At 34.6% G+C, this 25,416-nt stretch overlaps 1 protein-coding gene across 1 annotated transcript in view; it reads right to left on the bottom strand.

The window, feature by feature from the left end:
• Positions 1–587: 587 nt before the first annotated feature.
• LOC149542342 (putative sugar phosphate/phosphate translocator At3g11320) overlaps positions 588–25,416 on the bottom strand; it is a 126,290-nt gene continuing 101,461 nt past the window's right edge. Inside the window, exons 2-4 of the mRNA XM_089797312.1 lie at positions 12,685–12,788; positions 6,963–7,191; positions 588–1,235 (exon numbers count right to left, since the gene is read on the bottom strand). Of these exons, the coding sequence (XP_089653438.1) occupies positions 1,089–1,235; positions 6,963–7,191; positions 12,685–12,788 (480 nt within the window). The 3' untranslated portion in view covers positions 588–1,088. The remainder of the gene's footprint in view (positions 1,236–6,962; positions 7,192–12,684; positions 12,789–25,416) is intronic.

The following is a 25,416-nucleotide window of genomic DNA, read 5'->3' on the forward strand; positions in this document are numbered from 1 at the left end:
TGCTGACATGTTCTCCATCGCAAATTGTGGATTTGTTCCTCTAGTGCAAGTAACTAAAACGCCAAAGTAAATCTAACATATCCAATTGATTGAGAATTGAGAGAGATGTTAAGAACCACCCCTTTGACTCCAACCATTCATCTGTCATTCATAAGTTTTCCAACCATTTTGACAACTAAATAAGTTTTCATGTTGCACAACTTCTTTTATCATAGGGACAATTTCCTCAAAGACCTTAAAATTTGAGACAAATGACAGGATTTTCAGAATAGTGTAATGGTAAGCAAGACTTACATAGCATAAATTTGAATAACGCATTCCCACATTCCTTAGGAAAAATCTTAGTTTGGAAATGGATAAATATAACTTGAAAAAGAAATTACACTGGAAGTTCATCATCAATGCCTTCAATCTCATCTGCTTTGCAAAATAAGGAAATGTTGAAAATTATCAAAAAAGGAAACTAAACGTGCCTTACTGGACTTTGACCAGATAAGTCCATTAGGAATAGATAATTCGCTAATTAAATTTCAAAGACTAAGTAAAACCACATCAACTATACCTTTCTCCCTTGCATAACAAATATATGTAGCCTCAATGAAATCTTTATTCTTAACAAAAATAACCATTAAATTGTCCCCGGCTGTTTGATTTTCCAATCATCCCATAAGCTGTATCTTTGTAAAGTGTGGTGATCTTCCTCTTTACAGCTTACCAGTAAGAAAGACTTACAAATATATTACAGCAACTAGATTACAGCTGGCTGATAATGAAAACATTGGGCAACCAAAAGACCACAGTAGATGTAATTTTGAGCTGGATTATTGACAGGGGCACTTAATTGAATTGATTATCAAATTATCTTAGAACCAAATGCATCCTTGTTGAACAACTGGGACAGTATGAAATTATGTACTATCTCTGAAAAATCTTCCTAGGTTCTATGCCTGGTTTCAATCAATTCTCCATACTGGTGTAGATGATATTTTGAGTGCAATAATTTAACAGGTCTACTAAAAGATTTACGATTCTAAATCTTGAAAGATTCCACACATTCCCCATCTCTACAGCAGGATTTGCATAAAACTCTACTTCCATCGACGTTTTGATTCGCCATAAAGAACCACACCAATAACAGTAATGGTGTATCCTGCCATCCCTACGAAAGAAATGGGATTCCGAAATAAGATTATTGAAACTACCACTGCAACAGCCCCTTTCGCATTCCCAAGAACCTGCAAGCCAGCATTAAATTATACCATGTAAGCTTAAAGTTAAAAATAAATAAATGTTCACTGCAATTTAATCAGTAGATTTTTATCCATCCAGTTTCCCAAAATGAATCAGAGTTTTATCAATGTGATATATCTAAGAGATAAATGCAAGTGCAATAGTATGTGCATTATCCATTGAAGCAGTCCAAAAGCATTGGAATATTCCTTGTACAACACCAGGATTATGAAATATGAGTACATCAGTATAAGTCTATGTATATAGAACATCAGTAATGCCACTTCCAGAAAGATGATTGTCATTGTCTTAAATGTTAGTCAAGATTGCATCTATGTATGTCAAGACCTAAAAAATATACTAGCCGTCATGGAACTAGGAGGCTACCAATAAAATTTCTGGCTGATTATAGCAGATCCTTCTAAAATATTTGTGCATAAACCCTCATGCCTATAATTTCTGCTGCATAAACCCTATCCTAATATTATGGTATTTGAAACAATAAATTCCAGTCAGAATACATGATAAGAACTTGAGAAAACTTAAATCAACTATTCTCCACATTAACAACCCAAAAACTTCAAAATGCAAGTCACATGTCAACCTGACAAAAAAGCCTCATACTCCACAAAATAAGCCATGCATATCCATGCACTACAGAGGTTTTACTAATAATTACACAAGCAAAGTGGTCTCTCGTTAGTCTCAAATTGAAACAACAAAATGCGAATTCCACTTCATTTACTTGCTATTGAGAGCTCAGCCATGATCCTTGTCAGAAGTCATTGTATTCTATAGCCTAAACGCCAAGTAGTTGCATATAAAGGGCTGAGGAGCATACTTGACCTAGACTGATCTCTTCTTTATCTTCGTCCAATACTTCATGAATGATTTTTTCACGTAGCCAATCCCATAAGAATCTCAAAACATCAAATCAAAATGATTTTTTCACTAAATCCTTCTTTAAATAAAAAATGTGAACTATGTCTTCCTTCACTACTCTGATATCAAATTTTCTGTTGACTCAACCCCAAATTTGTAAAGTTCAAATTTGAATCCACATGCCAAGTTCCGAGTGAATCTTTGGGTTGCTCTGGTAAGTAATAAATATATGAAGATTGCCTCTTCAAGCCACCTCAATAAACTAATCTTCCAAGGCTGAGAGATTGTTTTAATTTATGTGCAGGAACACTGGTCTGCCTTCCAAAACCTAAACATTTTACTTGACCCAATTTCAAGAACACTTTGTAAGATAGAAATTTGGAAAGCCAGGCAAGTGACTTCTTCTAAAGCAGCACACATTATGTAGTTCAATCAAAACATTAGTAAAGGTATATTAACCCTTATGAAATCAGATATCACCAACAATTTAAGGTTAGTACCTTAAATCTGACCGCCTATCACCAATAATGGTCAAACGTTTTCTATCCTACCCCTACCAAAGTCCCCCTATTCTGATAGCACCTTCACTATCAATCTTTATTTCCATATATTTCTATCTAAAGCAGTCATCAGGAAGAGTCCAAAGGCATTGGCTGAGTTCAAAGCTCGCTGAAACATGTTACATGACTAACAATGTTAACAATGTTGAAGAGAAATATTTCAATGAAGTATTTTGTTCAGTCTTCACTATCCTTGGCTGTTGTTTCTGTTTGCATACATCTGAATTGGAAATTAACAACTACTACCTTAAACATTGCAAATGCATCTTAACTATAAGCTTGGGATTTACAACTTCTAGCTTAAAAATTGGAAATTTCTAGTGTAACATGAGGACTCGCATCCCTCTCCCAAACCTCGAAGTCCCCAAGGCGTCCCCGAGATGTTCCCGCACTGGGTACTTGAGTACCCAAGTACCCCCACCTCCGCCATTCTGCAACCATGCTGCTGCTGGGATGGCTACTTGAATTTCCATTTCTATTTTGATTTTTAAATGTCACTATTGGATATTTAATATGTTATTATGTTGAATGTTCAATGGTTTTAGTTCATTTTGCAATTTTGCTATGTTCAAGTATTCTAATTTCGTATGTTCTATTGAAACATCATTTCATAAGTAGCATTTCAAATTCTATATGTATATTATATAACACCCCTCCCTGCCCCGTCCTCCCCTTGCCACTGTCCCCTTGGCATCCCGAAAATGAGGTCCATTTTCCCCACATCCCGGAAACTCGTCCCAGCATCCCAAAGTACCCTAGTACTGGTGTTACACTGGAAATTTCTACTACAGACACTCCAACAGAGAAAATTACAGCTTACTCGAAATTAAGCCAAAGCCTTCAGCTAGAAACACTTCTTTCTTCATATGTAACTGAGTCCACTTTGTACAACTTATCAGAGAGAGAAATTGAGGATGGCAATATTCTGGTGAGCTTTTATGTGCTGTCCCTTTTTGGAAGGTTGCAACTACGGATGACAATGAGATAGCTAGATCCTATACAGATGGGGAGACTGAGTTTGGTAACTTCTGAGTACACTTTCTCCTATTTCAAGTGTGACATCTATGAGAAAACAGAAGGTATACTAATGAGTTCTCCACTATCTTCTGTGGTTTCCAAACTCTTATGGAACATAGGAAAGGGCCCTGAACTCCTTTCCACCAAAGTCAAAGCAATACATCATTGACACAAATTTGAGGAGAGAAGCAAGAAAGTATACACAACCCCTTAAGCGAAAACGAAGAGTGGACGATAAAAGAATGCCTAAAGGAACAAGAAGCATTCCTTGATTTTAAAACCTATTCTGTGTGTGAGGGCATCTCATAGCTAGAGTTCAGTACTCTACTTCGGCCCTTGAGCAATTGAAAAAGAATAGAAATAAACAGAGACAGGCCTATGAAAGGCTGGCGATGAAGAATCCTCTTAAGGTAAGAGATAACTGCAGTTATATCGACGAGGATTTGGAAGATAATTAAGTGGAAAAGTGTAATGTCCCCTTCTCCACGCTAGCATTAATGGCGCCTAGTTGGTCTATCTTCCCATCCAGATAGGCTAATGGCATGTGATTTAGGATGCCAGCCAGTCACAGGTGTTTGGTTTCAATTGAAGAGATTTTTTAATGGGAAAGCCTAAGGTTAAAGTCACTTTATTTTATTAAGTTCAAGTATAAAATACTTTATTGTTTGAAGTCACTTCAAGACAAAATGACTTAAGTGACTAAAAGATGAAATAAGTCTTTTATCCCACATTGCTAAGAGATTTGTTCTCACACACTTCGAGGTGATAAAAGAAATCTTTTTCATTGGGATTGCAACACAACGAATGAATATATGTTATTTTATAAATTCCCAAGTTGCTTAGATGTGACTAGATTTTCCCTAAGGATGAAACCCCTTGAGGAAAAGTGTGAAACTAGATGCAAACCTAGTGCAGCACAGTACAATCAGACTTGTAGTTTGATTTGGAGGTTAGGCAAGAAGTTGGAACTACAGAATTAAACAGGAAGAGAACTGGACAGCAAATGGTGTTGGCCTCTACAGAACACCAGTTTGAAGTGGGCTGGCATTCAAGGAAGCAGACACTTTCAGGTCAGAGTTTGGTATCATTTTTGCAAAGTGTGATTTCCTTCATCTGCATTTTACACAGTGGCAGCGTGCTTTTCCATTCATAGGAGATTACGGGACAGTTGGACAGATATCCATTCGCATTAAATCAGTCCCCATTATTATTTTGCACGAGTACCATCCGTAGGATTGAAGGTCAGGCGGAATTGTATGGCAAAGGCGTCATTGGAGGTAACTACAGCAGAGACCTTGCGTTGCAGTTGGTAACAGGAGAATATGATAGCTTGTTGGAAAGTGATCACGGGAAGGGACTTCACTGAGCAACACACGGTTTGGGCATTTAGCATCTGCCGCGGCATTATCCACACCTACAGTAAAAGTCAGGTTCCATCAACAGTGTAGAGACCAGCAACAGGTGGTAGTCGGGTTGAGTACCTGGAAGCATTGACGGATTGGGTGGTAGCTGCCAGCTCAAGTTTCTTGGCAGTATTCACCATATTCGGGTCTGTTCATCCTCACTCACTCTGCACTGTTCATATTGCATACCTGATGATATTGTAAAGACTGAACTGCATCCTCAGATTGTAGCTTTAAGCTTTTTTGATCCATTGACCTGAATATAAGATTTTGTATAAGTCCTGTAATCAGCTTCTAATTCCGATTTGGTTGAAGTACTGGTATCATTGTTTGACTTGTGCATTCCATAGTATTAGCTCCATGAAATAGCAAAGTGTTGGGATAGTAATACCTTGATCAAAGAACTGGTTATATTACAACTGTTTGACGAAATACCTGTCAGTCCTAGTTCAATATTTTTGGTCCAAACCAGCAGAGATTATTACAGAAAGGGATAAATGAGTGAGACAATAAGGGCTGATAGGGTCAAAGTGATTGAATAGTATCCAAAGTAAAATCAAAATGAGGGACAAAACTGGACTGAAATCAAAAAGAGGTATGCAGAATACACTCTAGAAAAAATTTGAACTTTATCAGTACTACCCTGCAAATTATGGAGTACACAGGATAGGGTTAAGACATATATGGAAGCGCTGGAATATTACAAGATGGCTTGGATTGGGCATCATCACCAGCCTATCTCCAAAGGCTCTGATTTTTCTGCTGGAATTGCAGAACATTAAATATAGGAATTTGGACACAATTCATGTTGCCGGCAGGATTTTACAATATAAATGTAAAGCCACTAGAAGCACTTGTTGACATGAGCAAGCTTTGCCTCAGGAAATCAATGCCAGTGAGCATGTGCAGAGGTATGCTTACAAGAAACTCACAAACCTCTGAGTTGGAGAAAAAGATGAGTTCATATTCCTTATTTTAATTCTTAAATTCAGTAGACTTTTAAGTATTTATCAATTTAATATAATGTTTAGTTTAATTCACATCGAGATTGACCTTAATAACAACTTTGGGATTAAGTATTATTCATTAGAGAGAAAAAACCTTATCTTGTCAAAAAATCTATATGAATGATTCTTCTAACCATTTTTATGCAATAAATATGGCTAGTCTTAATGGTGCTACCATGTTTAGATTTGCCTTCCTTGCTGTCATCTTCCCATAGAACCATATTAGAATGCATATATAGACTAATGGTGCAGGTATTTCTGAATATTTACGAACACGGAATTTATTTCTTTTTTTTATAAGAGGTATGTACATTCTAGATTTAATTGATCAAGGTTTCAGGATTAAAATCTACAATGTGCTCATTTTAGTTTTGCATGAATTTTGAGAAATATTTATAAATTTTATTATGGTTTTCTAATTTGCAGCCTGCCTGCTCAATGGCTGTGCGACAATTCATTTCCAGCCTGCCTAATTTCAGAAATTTTATGACAATGCTATCTGCCTTCACTGTTATAGTTAAAACCAGAAGTCGATATCCTGTTTAAACTTCAAATGCTGAATCTTTCAAGCTTCAAAAAAGGTGTGCGAAGATGCACAGAAAAAGAAGAAACAATTGAGGAGAGACAAGTGCATGTATCATGTATGCATGTGAGAAGGTTCAAAGAAAGTGAGGCTATCAATGCTATCACTATGAAAATGAGATCTGAGAAAACCAATAGGTTTTCACTTTTCAATGGCCTTGGTGAAAATTTCAAAAAGCACAATAAAGAATACTAGAAAGTAGAAACAAAAAGAGCTTCAAGCTTTGACGCATTGATATCATGAATAGCTTAGCACAGCAGAAAAGAAAATTACAACAAACCTGAAGTGTTAGTGCACTTGTATGTTTGGTCACCAGAAAATTAGTCAAGTTTACAAGGTAAGCCATTGTAGAGTTCAACACTAGCAAAAATACAAGAAACTTATCCTGTTTTGCAAGAACTACACATAATTCCATCACTTTAGATTCAATTATCAGTACAGCAGGCAGCAAAACCAGAACAGCTATTGGGGCCATGTAAAGCAGCAGATTCATGGAGTCCAGTTTTTCCCTGTAATAGACATTGAGGCATGGATCAAAGCTTTAATATAGTATATTTGAATGAAAGCAATAAGTACGAGGAAAAAATATTAATTAGAGAAAAATGCTTGCATTATGAGCTCTATAATTTATGCTACATCCTATTGAATTTACTCATACAAATCATGTCAGGCAAGTATAACAAAAAGAAATTATTTCTATTACTGTTAGTACATATTACGTGAGATGCAGTAATTCATAAATAACATGATTTAGGATGTGAATTGTTGTAAAATCTACCAAAATACACACTTCAATAACCCATCAGAGAAAAGCAGTAATCCTTGAAGGACATATTTAGAGCCTGAACAGCAGTCGCACAAATACACATAAGGAGCCCTCTATGATTTATGCTTCATCCTATTGAATTTACTCATACAAATCACATCAGGTAAGGTGTGATGTCCTGACTCAGAAATAGAATTTAATAATATATAATTAAATAAGAAGAAGAATTTTATAAAAATAATAATATTAAAATAATGAATATATATGAGATGGTGTGATTAGTGACTACTAAAATCTAATCATTGTTATGAAGAGGATCAGTTAGCAAGAGTTGTATCCCATCTATTTAGAAGGGTTGCAATCCTTTCCAGTATCAAGATAGAAGAACTAAAATCTAACCGTTGTTATGAAGAGGATCAGTTAGCAAGAGTTGTATACCATCTATTTAAAAGGGTTGCAATCCTTTCCAGTATCAAGATAGAAGAAGACATTCTCCATCATTCAAATCATTGAAGAGGAGAAAAAGGATATACTTATTTTAATATTTATAGGACATGCTTGCAATCTACAGGTGTAGATCCATTATTGCAGTGGGCATTATAGGTCTGGAAGAATGATTATAAATTAGATTTTTACTCTTCACAAGTAAGCGATTAGAAAGGGAATGAACCTAAAATAATCCTCTAATTTGCTGGCAAGCATTGTCTAATGACTGGTGTGCATTAATATATCTATGAGTATATTCTGATTATAGAATATTATTGTTACTAGGAATAAATGGCCAAATATATGGTCTAATATATATAAATCTGAATTGTATATCTAAATAATCTCTATTGTATATTTGAGTGTTCTGATATATATATTAAGAATAATATCAGAATTATTTATAAATATTTATTGACAATCAGTCCTATTACTATTTTAAATAGTGAAGAGGAAGCCATAGATGTTACCAAGGAGGGGCTTGTATAAGTCCCAACCAATCGATCTTTGTCCCAAGATAGAGTAGGGGTCAGCATTCCGTAAGCCTTGATGGATAAGGACTTGGACCTGTAAACTTTGAGGGAATCTATTTCTGGTTTCTAGGCAACTTGGGTAGCACCTACACCTTCCATCCTCGAGAAAAATGATAGTATGCTTGGAAATGTGGGAATTAATAGATAAGTTGTCCTGATTACCTAATATTGTTTATTAAATACCTTACATTGATTATTATTGTATCTTAGGACATGCAATGTGAGAATTTGAATAAAATATGTAATAATTATATCTAACCTAACAAGGGACATTACAAATGGTATCAAAGCTATGATCGTGCATTAATGTGCATAATCCGTGTATGCTTCGTGTGTTCATTAATTTCACATTTTTAAGTGCATATCCCATGTGTGGTTCTACTTTGGTTTATCTAGTGTAATAGAATAACTAGAAGGGTGAATCTGAGACATACTATCATGCAAATTAGATTTTGGCCAAATTCGAATGGCAACATTAAAAGATGATCTACAGTAATCTCTTTGAAAAATGAGAGAAAACTCGTCTCAAGTCACCCAAACTGAAAGGGAAAAGACATAAATTACTTGAGGACAAGCAATTTTGAGGGAAGGACTGTGATGTCCCCCCTCAGAATTAGAATTTAATAATATATAATTAAATAATAATAAGATTTTTATTAAAAAAATATTAAAATGATTATGCTGTAGGGGTTTTCACTATGAAAGAGGCCAAGCAAAAGGTTTCAATCAATGGAATAGTCTTCTCTAGAGCCCTTGGACGACCATCAAATCCATCACTGCCATTCAATTTTTTTCCACTAGCTTCCAACCCAAGTGCCAATTCCTAGTTTTGTCGATATGTAATCCTCAACTGTGTGTTGAAGGATATGTAAAGAACCGATCATGGAAGACGTGAATCCAGCCACTACATACATTCATTGTGATTCAAAGCAGTGTTGATGTCGGAAACCTCCTATAGCATAAACCCCATGACCCAAAATTCACTGAAAACATTTCCTAGCATGTGGTCGATGAATTTGCTTTCAAACTCGTCGAATGTGTTGAGCAAAGTACCCCACTTGAGAAGATTCCAAGGTATCTACCTTTTCAAGAAGAGAGACCAATGGTTGGTTTTGCCTATTTGCTTGAGGTTCAAGAGCAACTGGGATTTATGAAACCAAACATGGGGAAGATCAAGGGTGAGAGAAAACGTATCAGATTCAGTGTTCTTGTGGGGGAGATGCAATCAAAAAACACAACTCGAAAAGGCATCCATGGTCATGAAAATCAACCTGGGAATCCCCAGTGGATTACATACCTCCAAACTCCAACTTGTGAATTACGTGGATTCTATCTATCAAGGCTAGAAATCCAAGACATCATTTTCATTGTCATCTTGTATTGGAGTCTCCTGCACTTTTCTCCTACATATGTGCTCTCATAGTACGCTATAATTGCAGGATATATATTATACACGTTTTGTGGACATGATTTAAAAAAATTTCAAACAAATGCAATTCACAGGTGTAAATCTAGTCTCTCCAACCTCTACAAGCATCCTCCCAAACTGTGACAATGGGTAGTTTGGAATAGGGTATGGGCATCCATCACAGTATACATAATAGATTAACACATTTGCAAAATGTGCAAGCATGGAAAATGAACATGAACTGTTTTTTAGGATACCTCCGAAAATTGTTTGCAAGAAGGCTGCATAATCTGTGGAAGCGTAGAATGTAATTTACGAGTGTAAAGGCAGACTCCATAGTCTTTGTCAGCATCCTCCCCACCTATGTGGAAATGGAAGCTTTGGAACAAGGTATGGACATCCATCACAGTATAACTAATAGGAAATTCTTGACAGTCGTTGCTAACCCTGCCCTGGTATACGGGTATACAAAACGTGTAAGCATAGAGAAGGCAAGTCAACTATTTGACATAATGTCTCTGAGAACTGTTTGGCAGATCCCAAGATTACATGATATGGAGATTTATGTTTGTTTGTTGGGATGAATCTATTGTCCATTGATGAAGTAATTTAGTATCGAAAAAAGGGTAGTATTGTTCATCTATTAGCTTTCATATATACATGTCTAGATATTACATATAAAGATAAAATCTTATCTAAATTATCTTCATATTACAAATACTAATAATCCTCAATTTCTATTCTTATCTATTATTTTGACAAACTCGTTATTTTCTTAAAATACTTGTGTCAGTGGGATCTTAGAAACATTTAACTAGCTTAACTAAATGTTAGAGACCTAATGAGTCTATTAAAGATCATAGAATTAGTTTCCAATAATTAGATGATGAAAATTGTGTGAGCATATAAAAAATATATATATAACTTTAAAATTTGAATATAATGGTTGAATTATGGGGCCTCACCAATTCATCCAACACTTAAAATTACAAGAAAGAATCTAAATTTAGTTCAATCAAATGTCGACTACATTGAATTCTATTTCATTTAAATATTAACCAACTAGAAGATTTATAAATCTTAGAAAACCATTGGATAATGTTCTTCAAAACTTCCTAATAATTTGGTTAGCCATAATTCCAACAACCTGTCGGATTCCTCTAGAAGATTATCTAAGAGTTATGAACAATTCTTATACGATTTTCATAGAGTTAATGGACACCATACATATACTTCTGTGGCATTCAAGCATAAAATCATAGGACCTCATTCATTATAATGTGAATGATAGAGGAGATTTTTTTATTGTTTTACTAAATAAAATTGGAAAAAAAAATGCCAATATTACGCAATCTAGCAATATTGAACATCAATAGGTACCCAAGCATACTACTAATTCTACGATGTAGTTATGTTTGAAAAAATATATTATAGATATGAAGCAATGCCAATGTCAAAGGTTATAATACACACATAAATGGCTCCAAAGATCCATAATCTTGATTAGTATCCAAGGGGTTTAGCTTAGTTGGTTGAAGCAATGAGTTCTCATTGTGGAGAACCTGGCTCAAATCCCAAGAGGAACATCTTGGTGAAATTCTAAATTGTAACTCTTGGTCTTCCATTCATTGTATTCTTGTAAGGTGGATCCTAAGTTATGACTCTTGGTCTTGTAATTGTTGTTTCTAGCGTGGTTGCTCATAAGGAGCTTGAATATGCTTGTAAGTCTCATGTTGGTGCTGGAATTTTGCATCATGAAAAGTGTAAGAAAGGATTTAGATCTTCATGAAAAGGAAATTATTTCTGCCTAAGTTCTTGAAGAGAGTTTAGAAAAGGATTTACAGAGATATAGGGAAAAGTATTTTGTCCACGCCTAGGAACAAAAGGATAAACACTTAGCCAATCTTCCATAGTTCACGACATACTCATTGCATACTAAGGTACGACTGCCAGTAAATATATATAAGATGGTATGATTAGTGACTAATAAAATATAATCATTGTTATGAAGAGGATCAGTTAGGAAGACTTGTGTCCCATCTATTATGAAGGGTTGCAATCCTTTCTAATAGCAAGATATTAGAAACATTCTCCATCATGCAATTCATTATCAAAGAGGATAAGAAGGATATATTTACTTATTTAAATATTTATTTCAATTCATCATCCATTATTGCAACAGGGGATATAAGTCTGGAAGAATGATTATAATTTAGATTTTTACTCTTCACAAAAAAGAGATTAGAAAGGAAATCAATCCAAACAAATCCTTTAATTTTCTTGCAAGCATTGGGTGATGGCTGGTGTGCTTTAATATACCTATGAGTATATACTGATTATAGAATGTTATTGTTACTCAGAATAAAGGGTCAAATATATGGTCTAATATATGTATATATGAGAATAATATCTAAATTATATATCTGAATAAAGTCTATTATATATTTGAGGGAATCCATTGTTGGTTTCTAGGCAACTTGGATAACACCTAAACCTTCCATATTCAAGCCAAATTGTAATATGATTGTATATGTAATAGATAATTTGTCCTGATTAAACTGATACTGTTTATGAATACCTTGGATTGAAATTATTGTATCTTAGGGCATACAATGTAAGAATTTAAGTATGTAATAATTATGTCTAACCTAACAGGGAACATTACAGAAGGACAACAATCAGAAAGTATTTGTGTTATTGTTAGTCAGTACATATTCCTTGTAACTATACTTTGATGCAGTAACTCATCAATATCATGATTTATGATGTGAACAGTTCTATAATCTGGTAAACTACATATTTCACTAACCCGTCAGAGGAAAGCAATAATCCTTGAAGGACAGATTTTAGAGCCCGCGCAGCAGTCGCACAAATACACATAATGAATCCAAATAAATGGAAACTTGGTTCTCCCTGCTCCCACAATAGCAACGGTTAAATTATTTTCAAAAACTCAATAACCAATTCTTTAAAAAAATATCTAAAAGCAACATCTCTAACAGATAGTACAGTTTCTAATAGTTGTTAATGATTGAACTAACAACCTTTCGAACTCAAGATGCATTGAAAGCAACTCATAGGCTTGATCTCTTTACAAGCTTGACCCCAATTATCATTTGCTTTTAAAGGAATCGATAACAGAAAAACACTTTAAGGGTTTTTATTTACAATGATGATTTTAGTTTTGAGCTATCACACTTTCTTTGCAAGCAATTAGTATGTTGAAAAAACTTGCAAATCCTTAAGATTTTTTTCAAAGCATGATCATTAATATTGTTAAAGCATGTAGCCTCAGTCTGACATTAACCATGATCAGCATATATACATGTGTATATATGTACAACAGTATGATGTGCATACTATTATATATATATATATATATATATATATATATATATATTTTGTATGTGAATCAATGCACAGTTGAAACCGATGATCATATATATATTTTCTGAGATCATTTAAGGAATGACCAAAACTTATTCTGATTTCTTTGATATTTAGATCACTATCGATCTGTACTTTATATCGGGCTGCAGATCATAATGTTTGGTAATACATTGTTAGACTTGTGTTAAATTTGTAACAAATTGAGCATGATTAATTAACACCGAACAGGTGTGAGGATGAATGTCCATGTCTCCATTCGGAGACATGACCATTCACCCCCACACCAATCCACGGGATATGTATACTTGATCCGCCCAAATAAACAAGGCATCAAAATCAATTAATGCTAGCACATCAAAGGATCGAAAGACATTTCAAGTTCAAGAATATTATATTATCTTTGTTATCTCTACACTAACTTCTACAAATTCTAGAACAAGCCTATCCTTTGTCAACAGTGTTCATACCTGCAATAAAATTGTGCATCAGAAAGCCACGAATTTGAAATCTGGTAAGAAACTTTACATGGTATCAAAGCCTTGTTAAGGAGAGATCTCATTAAGTTTAAGAGATCAGATTTCACATTAAATTGTAGTCCCTCATTTCTCTGCAAGATGACAAAGATGTTAAGATTTGAACACCACCTTACAAGTGTTGATAACTTCGAGTCCTGGAAATTTCGTATAACAATGTTATTAAAATAAAACAAATTGGAATCTTTTGTAAGAAGAAAAAGCAGAACCTAAAGATGATTCAAAGAAAATTGAATGGATAGAAAATAATGAGAAAGTCATGAAGATAATTGTGGATGCAGTTCGAGATCACATAGTACCTATTGTGGCAAAACATGCTATAGCACATCGCACTTTTAAAGCTCTTGAAAATGCATTCATAGTAAATAACACTGGCAAAGAACATGCTCTTAAAAGACAAATGAATAATATCAGTATGAATAAAGGAGAAACAGTGAATGACTTCTTCATGAGAATCACAGAATTGAGAGATCAATTATCTTCTGTTAATTATGAGATTGACAACCAAGAGTTATCACTAATAGTGTTAGGAGGACTACCAAATTCTTGCGAGTCTTTTGTACAAGTGCAAGCTCTAAAATCCCTAAACTAGATCGATTGAGATTGGATTGCCTTCAAGAAGAATCAAGATTAATGATTAAAGGAAAACATAAAACCTTAGATGAAGGCACTCAAGTTCTTAACTCCAACTCTCATAAGAAGGGAAAGAACAACAACAAAAGGAAAAGAAACTTTCATGGAAAAGAACAATCAAAACAGAAGAAAGACTTGTCCAAAATTCAATGTTTCAGATGTGATCAATATGGGCATTATGCACTAAATTGTCCTGATCGATCTAAACTTCAAGCGTCATTTGTCAAAACTGATAAATCAAATGAGGATCATGAATCTAAGAGGTATGCCTTCTATTCAGCATTGTCTAGTCAAATATCAACTAAATCATAGTGGATCTTCAAGACACATCACTGGATATCAGGATAACCTAGAAAGCATGCAAATAGAAACGGATGAAGAAGTTACAATTGGTGATGATTCTACACATTTCATAAAAGGAATTGGGACTTGCACCATCAAATTGAAATCAAAAAATTCTATTCAGCTTTCTGGAGTTCTTTATGTACTAGGTATTAAAAGGAATTTAATATCTATATTTGCACTTGAAGATGATGGTCATAGAATTGCATTCATGGAAGGTAAGGTACTAGCATGGCCTAGGAATTGAACTATAAAGAAGGCTCTAACAATAGGAGTATGACAAGGACTACTATATGGGCTTTGCACTAAGAAAAATCTTGCATTTGTTCATGAGACTTCAAATTCAAATGAAATATGGCATAGAAGATTATGTAATATCAACTTTCGTGCTCTAACATCTATGGAGAAGTTGGTCACTGGAATGCCTAAATTAAGTCATATTCACAATGAATCCTACAAAGGTTGTGCCTTGGGGAAAAACACTAAAAAGTCATTTCCTCATAGTTTGAGAAAAACTAAAAATGTGTTAGAACTTAGAACTAGTGCACTCTAACCTATGTGGACCCATGTCTACACCACCCATAGGAGGGTTCTTGTACTATGTGATATTTGTTGATGATTTTCCAAGGAAGACATGGATATACTTACTTAAGTGCAAGGAATCTGAAAAGATTCTTTTTAAGTTTATAGAATTCAGAACAATCACTGAAAACTCCTCAGAAAAGAAAATTAAAGTTCTAAGAATAGGTAATAGGAAAGAATACAATTCTGAAATATTTAAAGAATTCTGCAAACTTGTTGGGATTAAGAGGGAGTTCACAGTTCCCTACAATCCTCGAACAAAATGGAGTTGTTGAAAGGAAAAAAAAACTATTCTAGAAGCTGCTAGGGCTATGTTTTTTTATCAAAACTTGAGCATGTCATTTTGGGTCGAAGCATCTAATACAATAGTCTATATTCAGAACAGATGTCCTCACTCATTTGGACAACAAAAATCCTAAAGAAGCATTTTCAGGAAAGAAACCTGACATTAGTCATCTAAGGATATTTGGATGTCCTGTGTATGTTCATGTACCTAAAGAGAAAGGACAAAGTTAGAACCTACTGGAAGAAAAGGATTTTTTATTGGTTTTAGTGAAACAGTAAAAGGATATAGAATGTAAATACTTGGATAGAAACAACTAGAACCCAACAAAGATGTCATCTTTGAAGAAGGTATTGCTTTCAAAAGAGCCAAAACTTCAGAGGAACTAGATTCAAATGATTTATCATGTTCCTGAGAAGAGGTTCCTACTCCTGAGATTCAGAGGGAGTACCCTGAAGAGACGTCAAATGAAACTGAGATTCTTCCTGGGACTCAAAAAGAGAGTCTCGGTAATTCTAAAGGACCACTTTCGGCAAGAAAAATTATACAGGAAGGAGATGAATTTGCAGCACCTTCAGGGACTTTTAGAAAAAGCAAAAGACCTCGAAAATTAACATACAATGCATTCATGTGTGAGTCCAAATCCTTAACCTTCAAATGCTTCAGAAGCACTTAAACATCAAGCTTGGAAAGATGCAATGGTAGAAGAATGTCAGTCAATATTAAAAAATGATGTTTGGGATATAGTTCTTAGACCTAAAGGAAAATCTATTGTTTCTTCCAAATGGCTCTTCAAAGTTAAGTATGTTGCAGATGGTAGCATTCAAAAACGTAATGCTCGTTTTGTGGCTAGAGGGTTTTCTCAAAAGGAAGGAATCAACGTTGAAGAAACTTTTGCACCCATTGCCAAGTATACCTCAGTTAGAGCTGTAATAGCCATTGCAGCAGCCAAAGGTTGGAAAATCCACCAAATGGATGTAAAAATTGTTTTTCTAAATGGAACAAATGAGGAAGAAGTATACTTCGAACAACTAGAAGGATTTGTGACTCATGATGTTGCCTCTTATGTATGTAAATTGAAGAGGGCTCTATATGGACTCAAATAGGCTCCCCGAGCCTAGTATGAAAGGATTGATATATACCTTTTAAATCTTGGATTCACCAAGAATGTTACTGATCCAAATATTTACTTTAAGGTAACTAAAGGTGATATGTTGATTCTAATTCTTTATGTTGATGACCATCTAATTACAGGGGAAGAACATCTCATTAATCAATATAAGAAAGATTTGGCTTCTGAATTTGAAATGAGGGACTAAGGAATTTTTCATTACTTCCATGCTTTGGAAGGTCGCCAAAACTCTAGGAATATCTTCCTGTATCAAAAGAAGTATACTATTGATATTCTGATAAGATTTGGACTGTGGGACTATCGACCTATGTCAACATTGATGGAAACCAACTTACACAAGCTAAAGGAAGCAAGTGTTGAATCCAAACTAGTTGATCCCACTTTATACAGAGATAATTGGGTCTATAATGTATATTGTAAATAGTCGACCTAATATCCGCTATGTTGTGAATGCGTTAAGTCAGTTTATGTGTGAACCTCATGAAATTCATCTTGTTGCTTTGAAGCATATATTAAGGTATCTCCAAGGCACTATTGGGTATGAACTTAAATATGAGAATATTCACCTTGTTGCTTTGAAGCATATATTAAGGTGTCTCCAAGGCACTATTGGGTATGAACTTAAATATGAGAATACCAGCTTGGAGTTACATGGATGTATTGATTCTGATTGGACCGGAAGAGCACATCAAAATGTTGTTTCAGCTTAGGATCAGCCATGATCTCTTGGATCTACAGAAAGCAAGCTTCAATTGCTCAAAGTTCTACTGAGGCAAAGTATATTGCACCAGCAATGAGAGCTAGAGAAGCAATGTGACTTCGGAAGTTGCTTTCTAACTTATTCTGTGAGCCTATGAAACCTACCACTATTCACTGTGATAACCAAAGTTGTATCAAGTTATTTGTGAATCCGGTATTTCATGATAGATCCAAGCATATAAAAATTCCTTACCACTACGTAAGAGACATGGTGGAAAGAAGCACTATTCAATTGGAATATATTAATGTAGGTGATCAAATAGCTGACATTTCACCAAGGCTCTTCCAAAAGTGAAGGTTTGATCATTTCAGAAAGAAACTTGGTATGGTTGAAATGTAAGTATATGAGATTGAGTCTCAACTTTGTAAATTTGTATTATTTTAATTAAGATGTTTAAAGTGTAAACTCTTTTGTCATATTTGTGACTCTATGACTTATGGGCCTACCCTATGTACATTATTAAGAGGTGACAATCTTTTTACAATGAAATGTTGATTCTAATAATATAAGGTGACAGCTTTATAATTATTAGATTGCTATCATGTGACTTGATATTTATGGAAAAATCATGATAGTTAAAAGAGCATATTGATAGATATCATGTGACTTGATATCTGCTGAAGATCGATATGTTCAAACTCATGGTGGATATTATGTGACATAATATCTATGGATATACCATGAAATTTTGTTAGAAATGGAAAAAGAAATCTGTAAATAAGCAATATCAGGAAAGAATCTAAGTGAGTAAATGCATGAAAAGATATTACCATAAAATAGGAGAGAGAAAGCTTCAAGCTCCAACACCATGAGACAAGATATTTGGAAAGGGGAAAACAAAGAAAACCCCTTGTGATGTTATGAATGAGGCATGAAAAGCCTAAGAAGAAAGAGAGAAAATGCAAGAGAGCAATTGCTCATACAATAATTGAGAAGAGAAAGAAACCTCATTGTGAAATGAGAGAGGAGGATCATCTCTTAATTAGAGATGAGAGAGAGGAGTTGGAATGTAACTCCCATGTCTATGAATGCCACCATTCATAAGTGTGTGAGGCCAAGTGTGAGATTCCTCTTAAGGAGGAATAATCTAAAATTGGAAATTACAATATATATTTGTCCTCACATATTCCACTAGATGACAAAATAAGATGTAGTGGAAAAAGGACAAAAAAGAAATATATTAGGATACCTTGGCTTATATCCTAATATATTATAACAATAAAGAAAGGAGTTCTAACCTTGGTTTATAAACACAACAAGGAAAGATTACAACTTCTAACACCCCCCTTTAATCTTTACTTGGGGAAATGACATCAAAGGGTATTAAACCCATAGTTTTTACAAAAATCTGCAACTTAATCTTCAATATGAAGTAATTTGATTGTCTTCAAGCCATATGGTACATTTGCAGATCCAAGAGAAGTACATGAGTCCTTTGAATGTGATCAAGTGGAAGCATAGACACATCTTCATATGTGAAAAAAACGAGAAGGTTCCTTGATGGATCACCTGAAAAAAAAAGAACAACAAGACAACTATCCACAAGTAGAATTACATTGAATGGACAAGTTAGTAAAAAAAATGAAGTTATAATAATTTAATCAAGGAGTAACTAAGAGAGAGGATAAATGAATGTATTCACCAACATGCAATGGAGTTAACATGATATCTAAAATAAGTCATAAGCTCAAAATGATCATAATATGGGTCAAAATGACCAATCTTTATGCAATAAGTCTCTCATGAAAAAAAAAACATACTAATGCACAAATGACCACAAACAAGGCCAACTAATGAAACCTGCATCAACATTGCGTCAATCACATGGATATAGACAGTCCATTAATGAGTCATCCCACTATAAGTGAATGGGTCGCGACTCCATCACCTACATGACCCACGATCTAGGCAATAAAGAATGCAAAACATTATCACATTGTATATTTATCAAAGGAATATAAGAGAGACAATAATGAATAAGTAGAACATGTGCCTCAAGCACTAAATAATTCAAGTTACAGTTTTGCCGAGAATTATAGCTGAAGTGGACCAAAGGAAGGGTTTATGAGGAGTAACAACATATTGCCTTCAAATAAGAAATCCATCATGGACAAGCAACATCATTGCCATGAGGAAAAAGATCAATATGAGTCAAAACAACTTTCTCAAATAAAGTCTCCAATATAAGAGTGCTCCAAGATATGGTAGCCTCGTCACCTATACACTCAAAAATGAGCAAAGTGTAAGAAGTCATACCATGATTAAATCAAAACTAGGAGCATACATTAAGGAGATAAAGAGATTGAAATGGGAAATTTCCATAAAATATCATCCTCGCATTGAGGAACAAACTGAAACAAATGGAGAGAAACTCCATTGAAGTAAGTGCACACCAATTATAGGTTGGAGGGATACTCCACGAGCTAGATAAGGCAACTACGAGTCAGTTTAAAAACTGTCGAGTCCACCATAGTTAACCTTGATAAATTGGCTCCCGATGCAACTTACAAAAAATATCATATAAATCAATGGTATAAAACCATAAAGTGCCAACATGGGCATAGAACGATGCTATAGAAGCATAAAACTACAACCATGTGCAGATAGATCAATAGAACATAGTAAATCAAATCATTAAATAATGAAGGCAATAATGTAAAATACTCATAAACCTGAATAATTGAGATAAATAAGAAGTATAATAAGTATAAATTATTAGATATCAGTAAAAATCTCCATGCAAGGTGAACACAAGTGAGAAGGTATAAAGGATGGGCCCACCATCAAAGACAAGAATCCTCAAAAAAGGAATTATAAATGAGGATAATAAAAAGACTTCACTTTTTATGTTAAAAATAAAAATAAAACTTTGATTAGTTTTAATTTTTAATTCTAAGATAACTTCTCAAAAAGAAAAATCCTCCTTAAACTTCTTCCTTTTCATGTATAATAGTAAGAGAGATTTAAAATAAAATATGACACTTGTGTTTGAGCTGTCTGACAATGAATGATAAAATGCCAAAAATAATGATAAAAAATAAATGATGTCTCTATCATGAGCTAAAAAAAAGCGAAAGAATCTTGCATGAAAAGACAAGAAAGTGTTACCTCTGGCGCCTCTGTCAAGAGCTAAAAAAAGAAAAAGAATCTTGCACAACAACCATCTTGTTGCCATTTAAGACTGCCCGGACAGTGGCAAGCTTTAACTTCAGACCAAAATCTCTAATCTTTTGTGATGGCTCAATAAAGGTTCGCCCAACATAATGTGACCGGATGAGGCCCTGCTGAAAAGGCACATTGGCCCGTGCTGCATAGCCAAGTGCAGCCACAACACCTGACACCCTTTTGGTTTCTGCAGCGAGCAGCTCTAGTGCCTCCCAAGCGCAAGTGGGTCATTCATGGTGCAAAGCACTACACTTGGGATCAAACTTACCAGAGATGTAGGCGCCTCGCCTCTGCTCTTGCTCGCCACGATATGGGCCATCCCTTAATCGATCAGTTGATGGATTCTTCAAAATTGGAACTGTGGGTGCTTCACGCGTGGCTGCAGAAGAGATTTACAGTGCTTTGGATAAAGGTAGGGTGACAAAGCATGAACTAGAGCACACGCTCAAGAAGATGGGAAAGGAGGGACTACAATGCGGAGCTGTAGCTGGACTGTACACTGGATTGGAATATGGCATAGAGAGGGTTTGTGGCAGGCGAGACTGGAAGAATGCTTTAATAAGTGGCGCTTGAACTGGAGCTGTCGTTTCACTTGCTGACAATGGCAACAGAGACAAGATGGTAAGGACTGCTATTACAGGGGTGTTTGTTGGGTTCAATGCTTATTTATCTGTTTAGTGCATGGGCATGTGCTGCTGTTGGTCGAACTGCACAGGAAGTTGTCAATGAAGTGCGAAGACAGTTTATTGACCGTCCAGGCATAATGACTTACCAAGAGAAACCAGATTATGAGCGTTGTGTTGCAATAGTAGCATCTGCTTCCCTTCGAGAGATGATAAAGCCTGGTGCTTTAGCAGTTGTATCTCCCATTGTTACTGGTATTGTGTTTAAGATTCTAGGACAATACACCAATCCATGCAGAACTACAGAGAAGAAATGAGGGGATCAAGACAAGGGGGTTTTAAAGCCCTCCTAATGAAAATCGCAAAGAAAGGAATTTAACGTTCCTAGTTCCCTCCAACCAAATGCACAGGACTCGGCTTAAAAGATGGCATTACAGAGTTGTAAACAAACCGATTTTATGCCCTCTCGATTTACAGCAGTTGCAAAGAAATACAAGAAAAATCAGTCAATGCCATACATGCACATAACCAAATGGGAGTGGTGACAAAAGAAGTCGTCACATCATAGCAATCGTGACAAGTACATAGATCAGGCTCAACAAGTACATGCTTTGGCTTCGCCAGGTAGCGCATTGGTGTTGAAGGTCCATCATCTTGGACAAGCTTACTACCATTAGTAGATTCAAAATTCGTGCCACCAGGGAGAGTTTTTTCCCTTTCAACCTTGGACTCAAGCCGTGACATATCAGACATCATTCTTTGTCTTTCTTCATAAGATGAAATTCAATATCACGTTTTCGCTACTGCAAAAGAGCATATATGCAAATGCATGTGTGGGCAATTGAGACAGGGTCATTCGACTGTAAGTCGAGAGACGCCGAAAATCCATAAAAAAATCGATACGCTTATTAAGACACTAGCTTAACCAAAGTTGTTGGCAGCGAGAAGACGACAAAAAAAAGGGATCTATGCAAAGTCTACTACAACAAAAATTTCCAAAATAGGTACTATCAGAACAGCTGTTACAAACTACAAAGCGGGAATATTTGAACCTACATGATGATGCCCAGAGATATTCAAAATCTCATATAAAAAAAGCAAATGTGTTTTTATTTTGATTTATAAGAAATGATAAAAGATAATAATAATAAAAATTTAACACAAATTTTGATAAAGGAGATTTAGAATAAACTTGACTAACAAAATTAAATTACTTAAAAAAATGAAATAGATTAGAATAAACTCTAAACAGAAGTTAAAAAAAAATATTCAAAAATTCAAAAAAAAACCAGCCAAACTCAAAACAAATAACATTTTTGTTGGGTCGTTCTGTTTGAACGACTCCAGCTATAGTCTACAGTCTACAGTGGAGAGCCCACAGCCCATAAGCATTGACCCTGAAAGCGTGGTATACTGGCTGAACCGGTCATTTGACCCGCGTAAAAAAAACTCAAGAACAATAGTTCTACAGCCTGCGAGCTTTGCAAGCACAGCCAACATTTTAGGCATAGGAAAAAATTGGAAAAAAAAAATTCTTTATCAACAATATATCAAAACAAGAGTAAAAAAAATGATATCTAGATAGGAAAACCCTTTGGCGGCAAGCCTTCCAAAAGGGGTTAGATGAAAAATAATAGGAAATAAGAAGTAACCTGCACAAATTAGAGCACACAAAAGTTAATTGGGTTTGGCGGGAAACCATCCAAACCAAAAAAAAATTCAATTTCTTCCATCTTAAGAAGATTAAAGAAGAAATTAGTGAAATCTCTCTCAAGAGTCTCCTTCGAATCGTACCTTCATGCAAACACTCAAAACAAAGATTAAACTGCTCTGATACCATGTTAGAAATGGAAAAAGAAATCTGTAAATAAGCAATACCAGAAAAGAATCTAAGTGAGTAAATGCATGAAAAGATATTACCATAAAATAGGAGAGAGAAAGCTTCAAGCTCCAACACCATGAGACAAGATATTTGGAAAGGGGAAAGCAAAGAAAACCCCTTGTGCTGTTATGAATGAGGCATGAAAAGCCTAAGAAGAAAGAGAGAAAGAGCAAGAGAGCAATTGCTCATACAATAATTGAGAAGAGGAAGAAACCTCATTGTGAAATGAGAGAGGAGGGTCATCTCTTAAATAGAGATGAGAGAGAGGAGTTGGAATGTAACTCCCATGTCTATGAATGCCACCATTCATAAGTGTGTGAGGCCAAGTGTGAGATTCCTCTTAAGGAGGAATAATCTAAAATTAGAAATTACAATATATATTTGTCCTCACATATTCCACTAGATGACAAAATAAGATGTAATGGAAAAAGGACAAAAAAGAAATATATTAGGATACCTTGGCTTATATCCTAATATATTATAACAATAAAGAAAGGAGTTCTAACCTTGGTTTATAAACACACCAAGGAAAGATTACAACTTCTAACAAATTTTATAGTAGATATCATGACACTTGATATCTGTGTACAGACCATAAATGGAAAGAATATCATGAGACTTGATTTTCTTAAATATATCTAGATGGTATCATTTTAAATAAGTAGAACTTATATATATATACACACTTTGTCTTCCCTAACTAAGAGGGAGTGTTAAAGCATGTAGCTTTGGTTTGACATTAACTATGATCAGCATATATACATATGTATATATGTACAACAATATGATGCACATACTGTTAATATATATATAAAATTGTTGTATGTGAATCAATGCACAGTTGAAACCAATGACCATATATATATTTTCTAAGATCATTTAAGGCATGATCAAAACTTATTCTGATTCCTTTGATATTTAGATCAATATCGATCTTTACTTTATATCGAGCTATAGATCATAATGTTTGGTAATACATTGTTAGACTTGTGTTAAGTCTGTAACAAATCAGGCATGATTAGTTAACACCGAACAGGTGTGAGGATGAATGTACATGTCTCCATTCGGAAACATGGCCATTCACCCCCACACCCTTCCACGAGATATGTATACTTGATCCGCCCGAATAAACTAGGCATCGAAATCAATTAATACTAGCACATCAAAGGATCGAAGGACATTTCAAGTTCAAGAATATCATATTATCTTTGTTATCTCTGTACTAACTTCTACAAATTCTAGAGCTAATCTATCCTTTATCAACAGTGTTCATACCTACAGTAAAATTGTGCATAGCAAGCCACGAATTTGAAATCTGGTAAGGAACTTTACAAATATCAAATTCATGTGATAATTTCCATGCCTCTATTCTTTTTTATGATGTTCAGCTATGATGAACGTATGCTATCTTTAGGAATAAAAGATCAACATTTATGAATATAATTATTTGATATTGACATAACCATAATAACAATTATTTGAGGAGTAGCCTGATTCTCACCTTTAGTACAGTCAATATCTTCTTTTTTAACACAAATTATAAATATTAAAATTTGTAAAAAAATAAAGAACAAATCTAAAACCACTAAAAATTTAAAAAGATGTTTTAAGCATGATCTTGTTATTAAATTTTCCAATCTATTACTTTGATTTTGTTTTATTTTGATTTGTTTCTTAGCAATTTAATTTGAACATTTTAGTGTCACAAAATTGAACCACTCATTGACTTAAAAGGGGAAGCTCCTTGTAAACAAAAATTAACTTAATCTACTCAATATGTATTTACCATCTACTTTTTATACTATATTTTTTTTTGGTTGGTTCAAGCTCATGCTAAATAAAACCAAGGCATGTCTCTTTGAAATAACTTTGGCACAAGGATAACGCGTTCAACTCAAGGAAAAGGGCATGTATGCTTTTTAACAAAATGAAAACCCTACAACTATTTCGTGCTTATTAGCAATGTGAATACAAAAGACTGGAATATGTTTATACAACATAAAAACTTGGTAAATCAGAAGGAAATCAATGTAAGCAAAGCTAAGATGATTACACTTTTCTAAACAATGCAATACAAAGCCTGCAATATTTAAAAAACAATTCAATTTACCTCATTTGTGCAAAAACACAAGATATTACAATTGCTTGATAATCTTCTGGATTAGATTGTGTAAGAATTTTTGATATTGATGTTTCGAATCACACTCCATGATTCA

This window comes from Cupressus sempervirens, chromosome 8, assembly GCF_028749045.1.
Source record: "Cupressus sempervirens isolate cs-2001-9-10 chromosome 8, ASM2874904v1, whole genome shotgun sequence".
Classification (NCBI taxonomy): domain Eukaryota; kingdom Viridiplantae; phylum Streptophyta; class Pinopsida; order Cupressales; family Cupressaceae; genus Cupressus; species Cupressus sempervirens.